The following is a 21,269-nucleotide window of genomic DNA, read 5'->3' as shown; positions in this document are numbered from 1 at the left end:
TAGACTTCGAGTTATGGAATGCATAAGTCATGGGGATGAAATGTATAGAATAGGGAATACAGTAGGGTATTGTAAAAGTCTTGTACAGTGACAGATGGCAGTTACACTTGTAGTGAGCAGAGCAAAATGTATAGAGTTGACAAATCACTATGTTGCACACCTGAAACTAATATAACATTATGTGTAAACTACACTATGTTTAAAAATATAATATCTTATACATTACTACATATTATATGTAATATAATAAATACAAGTAATATATAATAAAAGTAGAATAATATATATTTTTAGAGATTCCATCTTAGCAAACTGGAAAGAGGTCCCCCTGCTGGTCAGGAAGAAGCAAACAGCCATGCCTATGGAGAGAGCCATGTGGCAGGATGCTGTGGGCCACCTCTAGAAACCAGAAACACCGACAGCCAAAGGCCCTCAGAAAGCCGGGGCTTCAGTCATATAGCAGCAAGGAAATGAATTCTGCCAATCAACTTGCAAGCAGATTTTTTTCTCAGTTGAGCTACTGGATAGAACGCAGCAGCCACCATACTTTCATTTCAGCTTGGAGAGACACCGAGCAGGAGACCCTGCTAAACTGATCCAGGGAAAGTGGAGTAATAAATGAGTATTGTTTCAAGCCACTAGATTCGTGGTGGTTTACTACCCAGCAATGGAAAACTGGATAATAATTCCTGGATCGTCTGGGTCACTTTGGTCCAAACCAGGTAGAGACAGGTAAGATGGAGGGAGACTTTTGTTGCTGAGTGCTGGAGTGCCCGGACCCATGGACCCATACTGAGGTGCAGAGGGATGTATTCGGGTGACATGGTCCCTGAACTGTCTCAGCCCAATGAGAAGCCCTTGTTCTTCCCATAGTCTCACCACTGAAGAGGGAGACAGTCTGCATCCCAAGGCCCAGAAGAAGGAGGGAGCTTTTATTTTTGCGAAGCTTTGTCCCCTGGGAAACTGTTTTTCTTTCCCACATCATCATAAAGAGCAACAGGAATTGTATGGGGTCCCCTTCCTGAAGCACCTATGCCCCTGGGGTGATGAGCGGAAAGGACAGGAGAAATCACAGCCTGACTGCCTGGTTGGTGTAAAGGTCTGGAACACTGCAGGTTTTAATCTTCATCTTTAATAGTTTTCATCTTTGATCTTTTAAGCTTCAATTCCCAGTGGGCTTGGAGCACCGCAGATAAATGCTATGACTATCAGTGATAATCAGCCTCGCCCGCAGGCTGCAGTCCAGCGATGGTCAAGGACCCAGTATCGCCACACCTGGAGCCTGAGAATAGAGCTGGAATCCCTGAAGGCAGAGGACTCACAGCATCCATCTGGAATATGGGGGCCATTCCCGCTCGTTGTTGGTGCCAGAAGACAGGGTTGTAGATTCTAGTATGGCTGCTGCTTCTGTGCAGGAGATGCAACAATCTGTCTCAAAGTCCCAGACACGGAGGGAGGCTGGGTCAAGGAAGAACTGGGCCCAGGACACAGAGAGGGAGGAGAAATGCAGAGAAGGTGACCCAGGTGAACCTGGGAAGAGGCAGAGAAGCATCAGTCCAGGTACCCACATGACCTCTTCCTTGACACTCACCTGTGTCCTAAGTGAGGCGGGGAAGGGAAGGGAAGTAGAGCCAAGGCCATGGTGAAGACACCCCAGAGCTCTTCCTCCTCAGACCCCAATACTCGGGCAGGGCACACAAGACTTTCTTACCCCCTCTGCATAGTTTGAGATGCAAGGGGGCTCTCCATACAAGTTTGCTCCTGAACTCTGGTGATTCTTAATTCCTCCTCTGCCCCAGGCCCTGAGGCTTAGCACCCAGAGGAGCATGAAGATGACCTACCCCAGGCAGGAAAGGTGTGGGGGACCTAAGTCCTCTTCCCAAGAAATTACTTGGAGGCCGGATCTGTGGGGCCTGGAGCTACAGAAGTACCACCTCCAGGGATCAGTGAGCACTTGGCCTTCTAGTGAGTTTCCCTCTATTTTTTTCGTAGTTCTAAAATAAAAATAGCTCTATTTTCATCGCTGGTCAAGAAAAAAAATATGATAGAAAAAGTTCCAATAAATACAGAAAAGCATTTTAATATACCCAGTGTTATTTTAGTGACCATCTTCTGGACACCTTGGCCTGCTTATTTTGTGTGTCTCCCAGAAGGTAGAGCCCATGTAACTTTCACTTCCTCCCAGGAATACTGTAAACATTCATAAAGATTACTTGAAGCAATGAATGAATGAATGGAATATTCATGTTTTAATTTTATGTGAAGAGGACTGCATTGTATGATCAATCATGTGATCTGCATTTTGCTTTCAAATATTACAGACATCATCTCATCTTTTCAGTGTATCAATTGCAGTCAACACCAAAACAGCAATCAGGCCTCAGGGCTCCTGAGCAACTGGGAGGAGCCTGCCAGCCTTTGTAACTTTGCATACCAGCCCCTTTGTTTTCTTCAGAGAGTTAGTTACAACTTGCCACTTTAAAACAATGGTGTTCTTGTTTTGGGGTCTTTTTTTTTTTTTCTTTCAGTTTTCATCCTAAACTTAATGAGCCAGAGACTGAGTATATCTGCCTGAGGGTTGCATCAGTACCACTCAAGGACAAATGTTTGTTGAACGAGTCCAGAAGACCAGAGGAAGGAGAGGCTGAGTGTCTCCAGATCCAAGCACGAAAAACTTGAGTTTTAAATTAGCTCTGTTCTAGGTGACTAACGTAGATCCAATGGGGATCAAGGCAATGACCTCATTTGCATGTACCTATGTATTCACACACTCTCTTCAGCTCTGCTATACCTCACAGGCATAGGGATATCTGGGGGAATGGCAAGGTAGACCCACAAAAACCACCCAGCCTTTACTTCCCTGTTACTCTCAGCCACCAGGACCTTCCTGCGGCCTGTGGTAACAGATTTAGCACCCTCTACATGACCAAGGCACAATGCCCGACCCTACCTCCCTTTCCAGAAAAAACACAATCTCAAAGTGTGAGGAGGTATAGTCCCTTAGGCCAGTGTGAAGGAGGCATGGGGCCGCCCCCTTGTACTTATTTAAAAAAAAAAAAAATGTTTATTTATTTATTTAGAGAGAGAGAATGAGACAGAGGCAGAGAAAGACTCTCAAGCAGGCTCCATACTCTCAGCATGGAGCCAGGGCTCGATCTCACGACCCTGAGATCGTGACCCGAGTCAAAATCAAGAGTCCCACACTTAACTGACTGAGCCACCCAGGCACCCCTTGTACTTCCTTTTCTTTTTTTTAAAGTTTATTTATTTTGAAAGAGAAGGTGAACAGGGGAGGAGCAGAGAGAGAGAGAGAGGGAGAGAGAGAATATCGAGCGGGCTCTGTGCTGCCAGCACCAGAACCTGCAGGGCTAGATCTCACTAACCTTGAGATAATGACCGACCTGAACCGAAACCAAGAGACCAGGAGTTGGACGCTTAACGGATTGTGTCACTCAGGCGCCCCCTTCTTTTTTTTAAATTGAAGTACAAGCTACCTCCGCTTTGCTCTTAACCCCTCTCTTTTCACCAGGAAAGGATCCTCAACCATCTGGGTCATGCCATCTCCCAGAAGCCCGACTTTTCTTCTCCCAAACGGACTGACCAGAAGCAGGTGCTCAAACCAGACACCGGCCTTGCAGACACAGGTCTTGGAACCATTCGGGCTGCCAGATCCCCAGTGGCCCCTGGTGGCCCCTGACGCAGAATCCCAAGGGTGAAGGGGCCACAGCGCTGAGAGACGCCGACCACCAGACCACCGGTACCGGGCGGTGCCTATCCATCCCTCCTCGGCAGCCTTGACCTCCCCGCTTCTCACGACCGCCCTCCCACATTTTCAGCCTTCTGGTCTAGTCCTGACTTTATCAAAAGTTATTTGTTGCTGAAAGAGAGGAAGCCTGCATTTAGGAGTAGTGAAAGCTGAGATCATCCAAGGACTGGGGGAGGTTAAGTAGTGCAAACCCAAGAATCTGGCTTCTGAAAAAGCTCTGGAAAACCAAATTCGGGGGGCGGGGGGGGGGGAGACTGAAGAAAGCACACCCCAGAGACAGGACGATCTAATCAAACCCCAGCTGGGGTCTCCTCTGCCGCAGGGGTTACATAAACGGTAAAGTCCATGGAGTAGGAGGCATTGGCCTGGCCAAGGGCAAAAACATCTTTTCTAGACAAGGAGGTGGGAGTGGGGCGAGAAGCCTCGCTCAGGGCCCCGGCACCCCACATCCCGCTCCGGGGTGGGGGGGTGGGGGGTGGGGAGTTCCAGGCCTCGAGCCTCTCCTCCGTCCCAAAGGCCTCCTTCATCCCACTCCAGCCCCATCCCCCACTTCCTTTACCGCATCCGACCCTCCGTACCCCGTGGAACCCACCCTTATCGTCCCCATCTCTCATCCCCCACCGCGACTCTCGTGCCCCCCACTCTCCCACCTCGCAGCCAAGTGGGCGTGGCCACAGGTACCACCCCTCCCCATCTTGCATCCTCTCTAGCTCATTAAAATAAACCCTTTCTGGACTCCCTGGGCGACCCCACTCGTGATCCTAAGATCTCGTGAGATTTTGCCCTGGAAGGAAAGAGAAACCGGGATTGGTCAGATAAGGCTGTTTGCGGAGGCTGAGCTCAGTGCAGCTTGCTGAGTCATTGCGCGTCTTTTCCCTCCAGCCTCTGTGCGCGGGAGACCTCGTGGCCCAGTGCGCGGTCTGCAGAAAACGTAAGTTCAAGCCCCGGATCCTCCGCTTTCTCTTAGGGTGACCTTGGACTAATCGCTGGTTAGCACCCCCCCTCCCCCAACTCTCACCCCTATTTTTTTATCTGAAAAGTGAATTATCAAAACGGAGGGTTGGAGTGAAGACCGAACAACATGCTCTGGCTCAGGTCAGGCCACGTACGCCACCTACTTCGTAAAAGTGGCCGTGGTTATGAGTCTCAAACGTAATAATTCATCGAACTCGGGCGTCTGCATTTATTGTTTGATCTCATTAGTTGGATGGGTATGCACTTGAAATGGGGTGGCTTTTCTAGGAATCTGGCCCCTCTGGAAGTGCCAGGGTATGGGGGGACAGAAGAAGGGGCAGAAACGTGGTCTGTGTCTTCGCGGGAAGGGTTGCTTTTGACTGACCACAGGGTCTGCCACTCCAGATTGTTCTCTGGTTCAGCTCATGAGAAATTGGTAGTCGGATTTGGAGATTAGAGGGCGCCCCCCCCCCCCCCCCCCGCATTGGGCAGGACCGGGTCTCAAGTATTCAATTTCCTCAGCAGTGTTCGCTGAGATTTTCATAGGGGCCCGTGGCTTGCTCAATACACGTGTTAACACACAACCTCTTTGTTTCTCGAGCATTTTGGTTCTTGCTCTCAGACTTGGGTAGATAACAGGTGACTGAGACGTTAGGAGACCAGGGCCACCAAGTATTGGAGGACCTTGAGGCCGGTCTGAGCCAGACCACAGTGGACAGAAGACGTCTTCAGGTAAGCTGCCCACCCCACCCCCCAACCATCTTAGGTGTCTGGAAAAGCCCTGTTGTTCCCTCTGTTCTTATCTTGGAGGAGCTGGATGGAGTCTGCTCCATCTGGAGGCTGCTCAAGAGGGGAGGAAGATGCAGAAGGAGCTTTTATTTTTTTTTCCAGTCATTTCCCCAGTGGAGCATTTGTCCTGTTGCTTTCTTATTAGAAGGAACTGTCTTGTGCTGGGGGCTTCATTCCCAAAGCCACGGTAATGTTCACAACCTCTGCTTGGGGGCAGGAGCAGGGCTGGCATCAGACCCTAGAGACTTGACTCCTGTTTGGTGTCAAGCAGGGACGGAGTGGGTGAGCCCAGGGAAGTTTTGGTCTCACTGCCCTGTGGGCTTGGGCCACTGGGGGTAAAGGGACACTCTTGAAAGAGAACAATAATGGGGCGCCTGGGTGGCGCAGTCGGTTAAGCGTCCGACTTCAGCCAGGTCACGATCTCGCGGTCCGTGAGTTCGAGCCCCGCGTCAGGCTCTGGGCTGATGGCTCGGAGCCTGGAACCTGTTTCCGATTCTGTGTCTCCCTCTCTCTCTGCCCCTCCCCCGTTCATGCTCTGTCTCTCTCTGTCCCAAAAATAAATAAAAAACGTTGAAAAGAAAAAAAAAAAAAAAAAGAAAGAGAACAATAATAGTGCCCAATTAGTGCTCCAGACAAATCCCAAGATCAGGGAGGCCTATGGTCTGACTTGAAACTGGAGAAGGGACGGAGGCCCCGGACAACCTCATGCATTGTGTCAGGCAGCACATGGGCATCCTTGATAGCAAGATGCCTGGCTTATAAGCCCAGAGTTACCGTGGCCTCCAGAGCAGGAAATGATGACCTTCCGTCCCAGAGCCACAGATACTAAGAGTGTCTGTGTCAGAACACGCTGGGACCAGGACCCTGAGAGGAGGAGGACCTGCAAAGAGGAGAGGTCAAGGTGAAAGCCATGATTCCAGAGGAGATTGGGGCAGAGGGGGAGAGAGGGGTCAGCCCCAGGCGACCAGAATGTCTCCCCTCCTTAGTGTCCCTCACCTGTGCAGAGTGCCAGGAAGATGAGCAGAGCAGAACCCAGGCCACGGTGGAGATGTCGCAGAGGTCTACTTTCTGTGGCGCCAGCGCCGCCCTGGGCCCCCGTTCTTATCCCCTGTTTCACATGTGGCAGGGACCTGCATGTGCCTCTGTACCTCAGATCCTGTGGGTGACACCCCATCAGTGAATTCTCTTACTTGCTCCTGCCGAGGGTGTGCAGGGGAGACGGGTTCTCGCAGGAGTTGTTCTGAGCCTGACTCAACCAGAGAGACAGAGCTGCTGAGCAGAGGTGCCTCTAGACAGTGAGCTCAGGCCTTTGCAGATTTCTTCCTGGGAATATTGCACCCCTCCCCAACCCATCCTTCTGGATGCCTGACAGGGCCCACAGACTCAGCTGGTACAGACCTGCTGACCCCATGAGTGGAATGTTCCCATTCTCAGGTGACTTCTCCATCCTCAGCACAGAGCCCGACACACAAGGCTCGATCTCCCAACCGTGAGATCATGACCTGAGCTGAAAGAAAGAGATGCTTAACCCACTGAGCCGCCTAAGCATCCCGACATTTTATGTCTTGAGAAAGTAGAGGCTAGAAAAGTGAACTGCTTTGGTAACTTCCTAAGTTCTACCAAACACGAGGAATTCTTTTTACTCATTGTTGTGATTGAGAATCCAGCTTCAAGCGCACAGTCCCCATCTCCCGCAGAAGTGTAAAGGGAGATTACAGCTATGACAAAGGGTTGAAGATACCCCGGGGGAACTGATCCTGGCAAAAACCTTCACATGAAAGGAATTCTCTCAAAAATATGTTACGGCGTTGAAAACACGAAGGATAAGATATCGGAAGCCTCCCCAAACTTAGAAGGCAGCATGATAGTTTGCCAGGGCACAGAAAAGATGCTCACTCTGTACCAAAAGTTATAGGAGAAGAACCATAGCAATGTTAAAACCACTTTTGATACTTTTTTTTTTTTTTTACAGAGAAGGGATTTAATTTTTAGTGTTTAAAATCAGTGTACTAAATAAACAGTAGTTTTACTATTTTATTCATTTCTTAACATACTTGTAATTGATAGGAAGGGAATTCTTAATGGGTTAGCAAAAAATAATTTTTAAATTGCCACAGAAAAGCCATAACTTTGCCTGTGAATTGTTAAGGTGGCTTTGCATAGTTTCATCTTGCATGGTCACTTTTATGACCCTGTTCTACCACACAAAGCAAAGTCAACCTGTGATTAACTTATTTTTCAGCTTGCTGCTTTTTCATTTGCTTACTCAATAGAATGCAAGATGCGTGACCCTCAGTAAGTGTTTTTGAGTAAATCACGGATTGAGAAGAGAGCATGTGTCTGGGTATGGGGCAAGGAGCCAGCTGGTCCGGAGACATCCCTGTGAACATGCTCCAGTGCCTCCTGTCAGCCCTCAACTTACGGCATAGGGGATTTTTCCCACCAAGTGTGAGGCCAGTGTCCCTGGAACCCCGAGGATCATTGCTTCCTGTCCAGTGGAACAAATCCCAGTGGAAAGTGCCTGATAGCCTGATGCATCTGGCTTTACTGTGAGCTACCATGACCTTCTTATGGCTTGGAGTCCAAGATTTGAGGGTCATGGGGCGCCTGGGTAGCTCAGTCGGTTGAGCATCCCAACTTCAGCTCAGGTCATGATGTCACGGCTTGTGAGTTCAAGCCCCGCGTCAGGCTCTGTGCCGGCAGCTCAGAGCCTGGAGCCTGTCTTCGGATTCTGTGTCTCCCTCTCTCTCTGACCCTTCCCTGCTTGCGCCCTCTCTCTCTCTCTCTCAAAAATAAATAAAACATTTACAAAAATTTTTAATAAAAATAAAAAGTAAATAAAGATTTGAGGATCAATTTGGTGACAGGGACACAGTTCCAGACCCCATTCTCTCTCCCACTTTGTCTCTCTCGCTGTCCCCCTGCCCCCCACAAAGCACAAATCTCAGTCAGTTGAGCTGTGATAGGTAAGGAGGCTGAAGAGCAAAATCCCAAGGAGCAGCCCAAGGGCTGAATGCCGAGGCTGGGGCCCTCACCTTCCCTCTAAATCTGTCACCTTTGCATGCAGGAATTGGCTTGCCACTTTCTCTCCCTCTCCCCATACTCTCCATTTGTCTGATTCTGTGCCCTTGGTCTGCAGTGACATGCAGGCGTGCACATTCTCACACACACACGCACACACACACACAGCCACTGGCACCTTACTCAGGCGCACAGTGTCTCTAGGTAGTCTCAGACATGTCTCCACCCTTTAAGGGACACAGCTCTGTGGGAGCCAGAAGACCTGGCCTCCTGTTATGCTGTCATTTCCTCCTCTCCCTCCATTCTGGGCCCCACATGGGATGCTCTTGGCCTTTTCCTTTTTAGTCCCTTCTCCTGCCACCAGTCTGGAATGAGTCCTCCCCCACTGTGCCTCCAGAAACACTTCCTTAGAATTAACTGGCTAGATCCAGAGTGACCTGGACGTTGGACAGGTCCTCACTGGCAAGGAAGAAAGTAACAATCCCGTGTTTAGGTCTAGATGTCACCGGATTTGTTGAATACAGGAAGGGGCAGGGAGGGCCAAGAGAGAGACCTTTAATTTTTAAAGACACAGAGGGCAAAATATTTCAGGGTAATAAGAGGTGTGACTCCAGGGGAAAATGTTGAAGACGTACTGGATACCATGTGGAATCTTGTCTACCCGAGAGCGTCCTCAAGAAAGCCTGAGAGGGACTGACCCCTGTATCAGGACTGGGCTCCCAGCTTCTCATTAGCCTGGCACCCCTGAAGACCAGTGGAGTTGGGGTCTTTCTCTGGAACTCAGGAAGTGTCTTTTGGCATTGCTGGGGCCTCTTGCATCCAGAAAAGCAGTTGGGCTTATTTTCTTTCTTCACTTTGTGGCTTGTTATGTCCTCCAAGATAGTGCTCAGTAGAATTGAGGGAAATGCCTTGATTTCTGTTGATACCAATGGAAAGGTGTTCCTCAGCATTGTAGCCACTCTCCAGGCTCTAAGAGAGGTGGGCTCACGTGCCAGGGACACAGAGCGGGCTTGCCCAGTTGGCACAGAAGCATTCTAAAGACCCCAATAAGGTAGATGCTGTGGGATCCTAGTTGGAATTCTGTTGACTAGAAGGGGTGGGGGCAGGGCACCCACCCTGACGAGCCCAGGGGCTGCTCTGGCCTGTGTAGCAAATGAAGACCATGAGAACGGGTGACCAGGATGCAGTAGGAACATGCCTCAAATTCATGCCTTGGCCCTGGGAGTTGTCCGGAGCCAGTCTTGATCCTGGGCAGGAAGGACGGTCTATCTAGATGTGCTCTTGGTGCCCCTGCCTCCAACCGCACAGTGTGTCCCCTGGTCCAACAGGCTTCTATCTATGTGGAGGTGAACAGAGGAGTGTCCCTTGCCTCACAAGGGAAGAGTGTTTGGTTCATACTAAACATTGTTAGATCTGAAGGCAATGGTCACTCCTGCCCCCTTGGATCTGGATACTGGGATCCCACAGACACTTTCCAAACTTGGACTTCTGCAATTTTTCCTATTTTCCCAAGGTCCAGATGAAGTCTGTCATCAGGCCTCTCTAACATTGAGATTGTCTGATCACTTGGTGGGGCAGATCCATCCAGACCCCTCCTCTGAGGGTGTCTACCAAACTAATCCCTGTGTAGAGTTGAGTCCCGGATTCACTGGGCTAAAAATAAAATTACAGCGAACTTTAAATTTTCTGCAAAAGTTATTGAGGGTACTGGATGAAATGTTCCAGAGCACCATTTCTGTGTCCAGTGACAGCTCAATAATCAGGGACATTTACGATTATCTTTGTTGCCAATCTCAGTCTCACAGCTCATTGGTAGCGGTGATTGCCTAGTGGCTAAAATGCCAAGAGAGCACATTCCAGTTTAACCCTATTTTATGCACACGGGTAATAGAAATTTGGAGAAAGCAGTCTCCATGAAGATACTAAAATGGAGAACATCGTGGAGAGAATCCCAGTCTCCTTGCCAGTAGTGTATAAGAATTGTTTGGGCATCACCATGCAAGGAGTAAAGAATAGCCTGGAGAATTCTTTATGGGGGGAGATGTTCTCACTCTGTGTGTTCTGAAACCACCAATGTGTGATCCAGCCCAGCATGGGAATCATCTCTAAATTTGGCATATCCTTAAATGTCAAATATAGCTTCAAATTTTGTAGGGAAAGTGTTGGTATTTGTGCACGAAACCTAATATGGAGAGTGGGGGAAAGTTTTCCTGTTCCTAATGGTGCTTTCCCAGCAGAATGGGAGTAACTAAGAAGCTTAGGGGCAGAGCCAGAAGGAGCTTTTTGAAGTTGCATTTATATTAGTTGTTTCCTAGGATTGAGGAAACAGCAGTTGTCAATATATACCTGGGAAGGGGCCTTTGGAGATCACATTTAGGGCCGAGGCCCCCGTGAAATGCCTAGACTTGATCGGCCTTTGAAAAGTCAGGTTCTGGAAGAGGATACCTGAGCCTAAAGAGAAAGTCTTCTGGTGGCAGCTTCTCGATGACAAGGCTACGTGTGTTTTAGCTCACGCTTATTTCTCTCCCTGCCTCTAAGACCCCAAAGAGCCCACGGCCTTCACCCCTCAGTGGCTGTCAGAATTGGACTAGTCCTGTCCCCGGTTTGGTTGCCAGTACTGTTCAAATACCCAGCCCCTCCCTTCTGGCCAACCCCTGGTTGTAATTCTGACCTGAACTCCTTCAGGGAAGCCTTGACCGTCAAAATATGGAAAACCAACAATTCTTCAATTGTACCACTGTTCCTTTGTGAATAGACACACAGTTTGTGGTTTTAGGTAATACAAAGTTTAAGTGCCTATGTGATATTCTGGAAGTTTATTTTATTTATTTTTTTCTTTTGAGACAACACCACTGTCTGCATAAAGCTGTCTTAACTCGAACATTTGAATTTTTCTGATGTGGCCAAAACTCCCCCAAGTGTACCTCCAGGTTGGTTTTCTTTCTTTTTCTTTCATAAATGGGGCATATGATTCAGTCAGTTGTATAGAGAAAGTCAGAAACCCAATCTGGATTAACTGGATGGAGAGCCAGTGATAAGATTGTGCTTTCAGTTGGAAATTGAAATGTCAGCTAGAATTTGAAAAGGGGGGGTGAGGCCAGAAAGGCCTATAATATTGCATCTGAGGAGCCAGCCGAGAGACCCAGAGGTCTGGAGCAGTAGAGTGCCGCCTGAAGTCCGAGCCGATGGTCCCCTGCGCCATGCCCCATTGTGGGGAGGTGGCAGCTGCAGGCTGGGACACTGCCATCGCACTGCCCTCAGCCGTGTCGTATGAACAAGTAGGCTTTGCTTTTGCCTCGGAATACAGTTTTGCCTTAATCTCAAACCTTTTGATTTCTGCTTTGGTGTCTAGGCCATTTTACAGACATTTACAATATTTCTTAATCAGATAGCTTTTTTTTGGGGGAAATGAAAGACATCCAGTTAGTTGGACTTTTTTGATGATGTTTTAAATTTTAATTTTTTTTTTTTCAACGTTTTTTATTTATTTTTGGGACAGAGAGAGACAGAGCATGAACGGGGGAGGGGCAGAGAGAGAGGGAGACACCGAATCGGAAACAGGCTCCAGGCTCCGAGCCATCAGCCCAGAGCCTGACGCGGGGCTCGAACTCACCGACCGCGAGATCGTGACCTGGCTGAAGTCGGACGCTTAACCGACTGCGCCACCCAAGCGCCCCGATGATGTTTTAAATTTTATTTTTTTATTTTTTTATTTTTTTTTAATTTTTTTTTTTTCAACGTTTTTTATTTATTTTTGGGACAGAGAGAGACAGAGCATGAACGGGGAGGGGCAGAGAGAGAGGGAGACACAGAATCAGAAACAGGCTCCAGGCTCCGAGCCATCAGCCCAGAGCCTGACGCGGGGCTCGAACTCACAGACCGCGAGATCGTGACCTGGCTGAAGTCGGACGCTTAACCGACTGCGCCACCCAGGCGCCCCTGATGTTTTAAATTTTAAACGTGTAGTTTGTGTTTGGGAATTATAGTTCATAAAATTTATTGTTTTGTGATTTTACTAGTTAGAGCTTTTTTTTTTAGAAAAATAAACTAAAAGCTTGAAAAATATTCCATAGGAAAAAAAAAAATACTCCATAGAGTATTTTTAAAAGTGGAGGCTTTGTTCTGAATATGAGCTGTAAACAAAATGTTTCTCTAAACAAAATGGTAATTTTCTTATTTGTAGGAGAGACATAATAAAATCATTTGGGGAATAGTGTATTTTTTTTTATCTCCAACTACCACGTGCTTTAGAACATTATGCCACTTTTACAGTTGAAAATTTTTTAAATGACGTAATGGTACTTATTGTACGGACGTTCTTTAATCTTTCCCATCTGGGTTGATTGTTAGAGCTGAGGAGGGGGTTATGCTGGGCCACGTGGCATTCCTTGTTCCTCTGTACTTTCAGTCCTCAGGTTATAATCATCAACTTTTCTCAAAAAAGGATGGGGCCAGTGGTTATCTTGTTCTCCCACCAGGGCCTGGTAAGATGCTCATTCTGGCTCCCGCACAGGCAGAACTGTGGGTTTGCGGCCACCTAGCAGAGAATGGAACTGGGGTAAACTGAGGACTCCCCAACTATTGTCAGAACAGTGATTTTGGCTTTGAATTCATTTCTCTCAAGGCTGGAGGGATAATGGGGTTGCTCATACTTAGCCTTGTTCCCTGGATGTTTCGTCAGGATTCTTTTCGGAGCAGATTCATCAGGATGCGCCTCCCGGCCCCACCCAGACTCGTGGATCTGGCAGGTCAGAGCCTGCTGAAGGACCAGGCCTTGGCCATCGCTGCTCTGGAGGTGCTGCCCATGGAGCTCTTCCCACCGCTGTTCACAGCGGCCTTCGCTGGGAGGTACAGTGAGACCCTGAAGGCGATGGTGCAGGCCTGGCCCTTTGCCTGCCTTCCTCTGGGGGCCCTGATGAAGGAGCAGCAGCCTCACCAGGAGATCTTTCAAGCTGCACTGGATGGACTCGACGTCCTGCTTGCCCAGGAGCCTCGGCCCAGGTGAGGGTGATCCCATAGCTTGAGAGGGCCCTCGGGGTCCCAGCTCTTGCTTGGGGTCAGGGAGAGTACAGGGCCACAGGGTAGACCAGAGGCTTCTGCTGGTGCCAGTGAGGAAGCTCAGAGCTGTCTTGGGGCCATCGCTGGGGTCACTCTTGGAACAGGCTGTGCACATATAGAGCTGATTGAGATGCAGAGGTGACCAAAGAAGCATGTGCCTGACCCTTCTTCATGGCACTTAAAGGTGCTACAAGTGGGGAGCGGGAAGGATCTCAGTAGCCCAAGGAGACACCGACATACAGAGTATGGACTAAAAGTACAGGCCAGATGTCTGGGCCTCGCCTAGATTCTGAGACTCATGGTCGTATTCCCTGTTGATCTGAAAGCTTCTCGGTCTGTCTCCCATCTTCCCTGCAGGAGGTGGAAACTTCAGGTACTGGATTTACGGAAGAATGCTCATCAGGACTTCTGGACCGTGTGGTCTGGGACCAGGGCCAGTATATACTCCCTGTTGGAGCCAGAGGTGGCCCAGCCCCTGAAGAAGAGGCAAAAAGTAGATAGTTGCAGGCCAGAGCCCAAGCAGACCTTGGCTCCTGTGGAGGTGCTTATCGATCTTTGCCTCAAAGAAGGCACCCCTGATGAGTCTCTCGCCTACCTCATCCGGAAAGTCAAGCAGGGCAAAGGTCTGCTGCATCTGTGCTGTAAGAAGCTGAAGATTTTCGCCATGCCGATGCAGAACATCAAGAAGATCCTGAAAATGGTGCAGCTGGACTCTATCCAGGATTTGGAAGTGAATTGTACCTGGAAACTGTCCACCCTGGGGAAGTTTGCTCCTCACCTGGGTCAGATGGGCAATCTGCGTAGGCTCCTCCTCTCCCACATTCACATGTCTGCCCACTCCACCCCCACGAAGGAGGAACAGTGTGTCAGCCAGTTCACCTCTCAGTTCCTCAGGCTGCACTACCTTGAGGAGCTCTATTTGGACTCTATCTCCTTCCTTAAGGACCGCCTGGACCAAGTGCTCAGGTGAGGGATGGTGAGGTTTCTTGGCAGACGGGCACAAGCCCTTTTTCATTCCAGTAAACAGTAAGGGGCGTCTGCCGCATGCCTGCCGTTTGACAGTGCCGGAGGGCAGGAGTCACTGAAGGTCCATACACGGCCATGACATCCCCATGCATGTTGTCACATAACCTCCCAGATGAAGGTTGGAGGTATGAACTAGAATACACACTCCTCGAAGGGACTCCTCACTAGGAATCTGTATATGGGGGGTTGGGGGCAGGTGAGTGTGCCTTTGAGAATTCTTTCTGAGAAAACGATGCCTGAATGATGATGGTCAAAACTAACTTAAAAAAAATAACTAAACCTGAGGGAGTTGATGAAGGGAAAGCATATCCCGACGTGAGGTTTCAGATCGCAAGCTCTGTGCTCGGCACAGGGCTCGGCAGCTTTGACAACGTGAGCCTCTCCCTCCAAACCTGCCTCCCATCCCTGGCAGTAAAGGGTTGCTCTGGGTTCCACGTCCAGAGGAGATGCCTGATTCTGGGCACGAGTGGGAGGGAGCAGAAATGCGGAACGGTGTCAAGTCAGATCCTTCGGGCTGCGTGCTGCCAGACCTTGCCCACGTTAGCCCTTCACGCCCATTTCCCATTGGCCTCATGCAAACGGGTCCCAGCGACGGGTCTGAGCAGCGGCCAGAAGGAAGCCTGAGTTGAAAGCATTTCTAGTTCTGTGACCCAGTACTAGATTTCAGTGGTTCCCTTCTTTATTTGAGACACAGGGCTGGGCTTCCCTTTTGAGTGCCTCTCGTTGCTCCATTGATCTGTGCTTACAACACCTCTGAAGGGCGTGCTGTGCTCCACTTGCCAGCAGAGGGGATGTTTGAGGTTTCGTTCACTTTGACCAAGTCATCCAGCACATAAGTGACGGAGAAAGGACTCCACTGAAATATGGATTGACTTGAGTGCCTTTTTCCGCACTCGGCATCCTGGGGCTTGACCATCGTCTGTGACGCATTGGGTTTTGGTGGAGTGGGCCTCTCTTCCCTTGAGGCCTGGGTCATCCCCACGTCCCTCCGCCTGCCACCTCCATCCTCTAGAACTAACTGCTCTGTCTCTTCCCAGCTGCCTGAAGACCCCCTTGGAGACCCTGTCAATAACTAACTGCCTGCTTTCGGAATCAGACTTGACGCATCTGTCCCAGCACCTGAACGTCAGTCAGCTGAAGGACCTGGGTCTCAGTGGGGTCAACCTGACCTGTATGAGTGCCGGGCCCCTCCAAGTTCTGATAGAGAGAGCCTCTGCCACCCTCCAGGACCTGGACTTAGATGAGTGTGGGATCATGGACTCCCAGTTCAGTGCCATCCTGCCTGCCCTGAGCCACTGCTCGCAGCTCATGACTTTCAGTTTCTGTGGAAACCCCATCTCCATGGCTGTCCTGGAGGACCTGCTTCACCACACCGTCGGGCTGAGCAAGCTGAGTCACGTGCTGTATCCCGCCCCCCTGGAGAGTTACGAGGATGTCCGTGGCACCCTCCACCTGGGCAGGCTTGCCCACCTGCATGCCAGGCTGAAGCAGATGCTGCAGGAGCTGGGGCGGCCTGGCATGGTCTGGTTCAGTGCCAACCCCTGTCCTCATTGTGGTGATAGGACCTTCTATGACCCGGAGCCCATTCTCTGCCCCTGTTACATGCCTGTGTAGCTGGATGTGTGTTATCCCAGGCGTTGTTCTGGGCACTTGGATGCTGAAGCCCAGGCGTAAGTGTTTCTTGATGGAACACAGAAGCCACAGTTTGAGACACCTGCCCAATGTGAGCAGCTAAAGGAAAGGTGATCGGGGAGGGGGGGATGTTGACCTGGGAATTAATGGGATCTTCGGGGAGACTCATTTAGAGCATTAGAAGTATGAATCTGAATTTCTAGAGGGAGATTCGAGTTTGGGAGGTAGATGTGGGAGTTATCCCTGAATGGATGGTTGTAAAGCAGTGGTCAGAAATAAAGAGCCTCAATGTCAACCATCTGGTGTCCTCTGTGCTACGTTAAGCTTATTCTGCAGTTTAAGCCTTGGGAATCTGCAGTTACTGATTAAACAAGAAGGTACGGCATCTGTGATGCGCAAACGCTAAACTGGGTGAGGTTCGGCCCCAGGAGTTCACGGCACCATTTGTCATTCCTTCATTTGGCTCTTGTGTCTGGTGCATCTGTTACCTTCTCACTTACTTCCAAGGCTATTTAATTGGTCAACACACGCACGGTGCATCCTCAGGGCCCGGAACATACTAAGTGGCCAGTAGTGCACTGGAGGAAAAGTGCTTTTCGGAGGCTCCCACTGCTCACTCTGCCAAGGCTCTGTACTCGAGCACTCCTCACCAGTGGATCCAGTGGATCCATAGTCTCCACCCCTGGCCTTTGGATGCACCAAGATACGGCTTCACTGTGCACAAGTCAGGTCCCCAGTACTAGAGGGGTCATCACCCTGAAGATGAGTCAGAGCCTTTGGGCCTCACCAGCCCATGACTGTCTTCCCACCAGGGCCAACCCTTTATAGAATTCAACTAACTGTGGTCAGTAAAAGCATCTAAATTCCTTTTAGCAAAATGAGATCATGTAGACCTATGACATTGGTTTCCCACATTAAAAATATGACCTGTGTTTGTGGGGCTAGGTGATGTCAATGCAAGATTGACCACCTCCCCAGAAAATCTGCCTTCCTCCCTATCAAGGTGGTAAGCCAACCCTAACCAAGGAAGATGCTGTGGATTTGGGTTCCAAGAGTGAGTAAACCCTTACCAAGCCCTGGGGTGCACTTTGGTGGAAGCTGGTATATGTCTGACTTTGGAATTGGGGGTGTGCAGGGCCACCCTGTGAGATCAACCATCCAAATGAAAAGAAGATGTCCTACTGTGGGGTCAGACCCCATGCTCAATGGGCAATTGGCTCTCCAGTGAGCAAGAAGGCTCCCTGTCCTACACCCCTGCGTCCTGGCCCTAGGCTTCCTCATCTCCCTCACTGCATGGGCAAAATATTTTGGGAGGCCACACACTAAGGCCCGGGGCAGGGCTCCATCTGAACGTTTCCTTGAGTGTGAGGAAGTACTCTCTGCTCTATTCTAGTGCCTCTCATTCAGTGCTAGCACTCTGTGTGTGTGTGTGTGTGCACGCACTGCTGTCTTTGCTAGGCATCAGCAACTTCTTATTTTGCCACACACACAACTGGCCCTTCTCCATTCTCCTCCTGTAGCAGTTACCCTGTTCTGCCTTCCATCCTCCTACCCTACACCCTGTAAGAAAGAACCAGAAATGGGCCCATCAGCTTATGGGACACACTTTGCCATTTCTGAGAGAATAGAAAATGCAGAAACCTGTATAACAGTATGTTCAAAAAAAGGGGGGGGGTCAATAAAAGGCCTCACCTTTTCCTGATGTGCACCCTGTTTCAGCGTCCCTGACATGGACCCTGTAATTACAGGAACTATTCTCCAGAATGGGAACCAGCAGCTTTGGAATTTGAGAAAAAGCATACAAAATAGACTGTCTTAGAGGAAGAGCAAAAAGCAGAGCATCACGTGACCTCAGCATTGGGTTCCTCAACCACAAAACAGAGACAGTAATACTCCAAAGCAGCCTGGTGAGATTTACCTATGGGGCTAACTTAATGCAAAGCACTCATAGAAGTGCCCTGTTCATGGATGGCCCCGTGCAGGAGAGTGATATTTATAGCTGCCCAACATGGTAAAGGAAGAAAAAAGTCAACACTGCATCTTGCTTTTCTTTGTTTTTTAAAATGTTGATAGCGAGCTGGGGAGGGGCAGAGAGAGAGAGAGAGAGATTGAGAATCCCGAGTAGGTGCTGCACTGTCAGCACGGAGCCTGATGCAGGACTCAAACTTAAGAACTGTGAGCTCAAGACCTGAACCCAAATCAAGAGTCAGTTGCTTAACCTACTGAGCCACCCAGGCACCCACTGCATCTTGCTTTTATTTTATTTATTTATTTATTTATTTAAAAAAAATTTTTTTTAATGTTTATTTATTTTTGAGAGAGATAGAGACAGAATGTGAGTGGGTTAGGGGCAGAGAGAGAGGGAGACACAGAAGCAGAAGCAGGCTCCAGGCTCTGAGCTGTCAGCACAGAGCCCAACACGGGGCTTGAACTCACGAGCTGTGAGATCATGACATGAGCCGAAGTCGGACGCTCAACCGACTGAGCCACCCAGGTGCCCCTGCATCTTGCTTTTAAAGCAGGGTGCCCTACAGTCAGGACTCTGTTTGGCTTGGACACCTCATCTGAGAGATAAATCTGGCAGGATTATTTACTCAGAATTTAGACTTTGCCATAAAAATATTCAAAGAGCATAGTACCAAGGCAAAGAGGTTTTTAAAAGTTGGGTTTATCTGGAGAGAGTCCTCATCGGTAAGGATGGCCATACAAGCTGTACGGGGAGGTAGTGACTGTTGGTGGCAGGGGGCCCACATAGATGGAGGCCCCATTGGGGGACAGAGGAGTCTCCAGGTCATTAGAAAGCAAGCAGTGGGAATATGGTGCACACAGAAGGTTCTTGGGTAGTAATTCACCTCGGAGCTGTCTGCTGTGCACAGAAGGTAGATTAGATTTAGGGCAGCTGGGGAATAAGAGCATGAGAGGGAAGAATGTGGACAGAAAAGAATCAGAGCACAATCTCATATAGCAAGCCTGGGAAATCATCGAGAGGCCGAAAAGATACTGAAAGATGACCCAAGGCCTAGGCAGAATGAAAATGTCTAATAATTCTCAGAGACAGAGTTGGGGAAAAGAGCTATTTTCTAATGCCAGCAAGAAATGTTGACTTGTCCCACAATCCAGAAGAGTATTAGGGATCCAGATCATTGGTTCTACTACTAATAAGGGTAAGGATGCAGTGGCCATACAATTAGAAAGAGAGAGAAATAGCCCAGACTCTGCCACCGACATGAAATCATTGTGAAAAGCATATTTTCATTACCTTACCAATCTCATATTTTACTGGTGATCTGGGGCCATGAAACTTAAAAAAGGAATCAGCTAAGCAATGGAAGTCCCCTCAGGCTGAGCTGAATTCTGGTTTGAGATTCATTTGCTACTCCCGAGAGAGAACTTCAGCATGAAGAGGAGACAAACCTGAGGTTCTCACAGGAGGATGTTGGTCCAGACATTTAAGAGTTGGAGAGATTAATTTAGAAAGAGTAGAAGAACAAGGAGAGGTGACCTGGTATTTGGATAAGCAGAATTTAATATAAGATGACAAGGCGGGGCCTCAGAGGGCTGGAGCACAAAGCCATTGCTCACAGAACTTTCTCCAGTATTTTCTTCAATAGATCTTCCAATCTCTAGAAAGACAGAGCAGGGACACGAGTCCCTGAGTCTGTGTCATGGGCAACTGCAGACTATGGAAATGCAGGCCATCAGCACTGCGTGGATCCTAAACGTGCCAGAGTAGGTTTCAAATGAGATGCACATATGCCTGATCGATCCTGGTGTCTGTCAAACCTCTGCAGGCCCTATTCACTCATGGCCCTGGTGAGCACCTGTACAGCTTTCTTCTAGTCCACAGGCTATTTGACATTTTGAAAATTAATAAAGAGAAACTTCACTAAATGAGAGGTCCCCCAGAAAGGGGACCTCTCATGCCTAGCACTTCTTGGAGCCCATTGCATGCCGCAGACTCAACAGGAAGAGACCTACCTTCTAGTCCCACAGGAAGAAGAGGATGCTTTACTACCAACAGCAGGAGGAAGGAAGATGTTCTCCTCCTCGCCCTTCCCCATCCCCTCCCTCCCCTGAAACAGCCCAGCCAGTGGGAGACAGTCCCAACTCAGCCAATGAAAAGTCACTATACTTTTAACTCCTAGTTTACTCCAATGGACTTTTTGTTTATAAAAACCCTTCCCAGCACCCACCCCACATTTCCTCTATATAAGAATATTCCTCTGCTTTGTTCTCCGGACTTGCCTATCATTTCGCCACAGCGTCCTTGTCCTGGATTGCAATTCTCTGCTATTCCCAAATAAACCCATTTCACTGATTAAAATAACTGTTTCTCTCCTTCCTTCCTCCCTTCCTTTCTTTCCTTTCTTTCTTAGTTTATGTATTTATTTTGAGACAGAGAGAGAGAGAGTACAAGTGAGGAGAGGGGCAGAGAGAGAGGAGAGATTCCCTAGCAGAGACTGACGTGGTGCTCAAACCTACGAACCATGAGATCATGACCTGAGCTGAAAGTAAGAGTCAGACTCTTAACAGACTGGACCACCCAGGCACCCTGCACTTCAGGCTGCTTGAGAAAACTTGGTTAATCATGATAAATGGTTAGTCACTTAAGTGAAAAAATTAGGCCAGTCTATAATATAAATTACATTGCTGAGTTTTGCAAGTTGAATATTCTATATGAAATATGCAATGGGCTCAATTGTGTTCCCTCAAAATTTGTATGTTGAAGTCCTAACCCCTAGTACTTCTGAGTGTAACTACATTTGGACATAAAATGATGTCATATGGGTGGGCCCTAATCCAACATGACTGATGTGTTTATAAGAAGAAAAGATTAGGGCACAGACACCCTCAGAGGAAAGACCACATGTGGACATAGTAAGAAGGCAGTCATCTGCAAGCCAACGAGAGGGGCCTCAGGACAAACCAACCCTGCTGGTCCACCTTGACCATGGACTTCTAAATCCAGAACTGTGCAAAAATAATTTTCTGTTATATAATTGATCCAATCTGTGATATTTTG

At 48.8% G+C, this 21,269-nt stretch overlaps 1 protein-coding gene and 1 long non-coding RNA gene across 6 annotated transcripts; one reads left to right on the top strand and one right to left on the bottom strand.

Moving 5' to 3' along the window:
• Positions 1-1,116: 1,116 nt before the first annotated feature.
• Positions 1,117-4,888, bottom strand: LOC131489706 (uncharacterized). Its single transcript, XR_009250682.1, has 2 exons — positions 4,785-4,888; positions 1,117-1,530 (listed from the first exon to the last, which is right to left on the bottom strand). It is a non-coding gene; the product is annotated as an uncharacterized LOC131489706 (long non-coding RNA).
• On the top strand, positions 4,481-16,541 carry PRAME (PRAME nuclear receptor transcriptional regulator). Of its 5 annotated transcripts, XM_058691643.1 has the most exons (7): positions 4,482-4,697; positions 5,322-5,452; positions 7,752-7,804; positions 11,374-11,460; positions 13,212-13,531; positions 13,946-14,554; positions 15,652-16,541. In XM_058691643.1, exons 4-7 carry the CDS (start codon positions 11,428-11,430, stop codon positions 16,226-16,228), a joined length of 1,539 nt encoding a protein of 512 aa, XP_058547626.1. In that variant the 5' UTR covers positions 4,482-4,697; positions 5,322-5,452; positions 7,752-7,804; positions 11,374-11,427; the 3' UTR covers positions 16,229-16,541. The 5 variants fall into 5 exon arrangements, with proteins under 5 accessions (XP_058547628.1, XP_058547626.1, XP_058547627.1 ...); XM_058691644.1 differs by lacking the exon at positions 7,752-7,804 and having other exon boundaries at positions 11,397-11,460; XM_058691642.1 differs by lacking the exon at positions 7,752-7,804.
• Positions 16,542-21,269: the final 4,728 nt, after the last annotated feature.

The sequence above is a fragment of the Neofelis nebulosa genome, chromosome 11 (assembly GCF_028018385.1).
Source record: "Neofelis nebulosa isolate mNeoNeb1 chromosome 11, mNeoNeb1.pri, whole genome shotgun sequence".
NCBI lineage: Eukaryota > Metazoa > Chordata > Mammalia > Carnivora > Felidae > Neofelis > Neofelis nebulosa.
The sequence above is the reverse complement of the archived record's forward strand: the minus strand, read 5'-3'. Positions and strand labels throughout refer to the sequence as shown.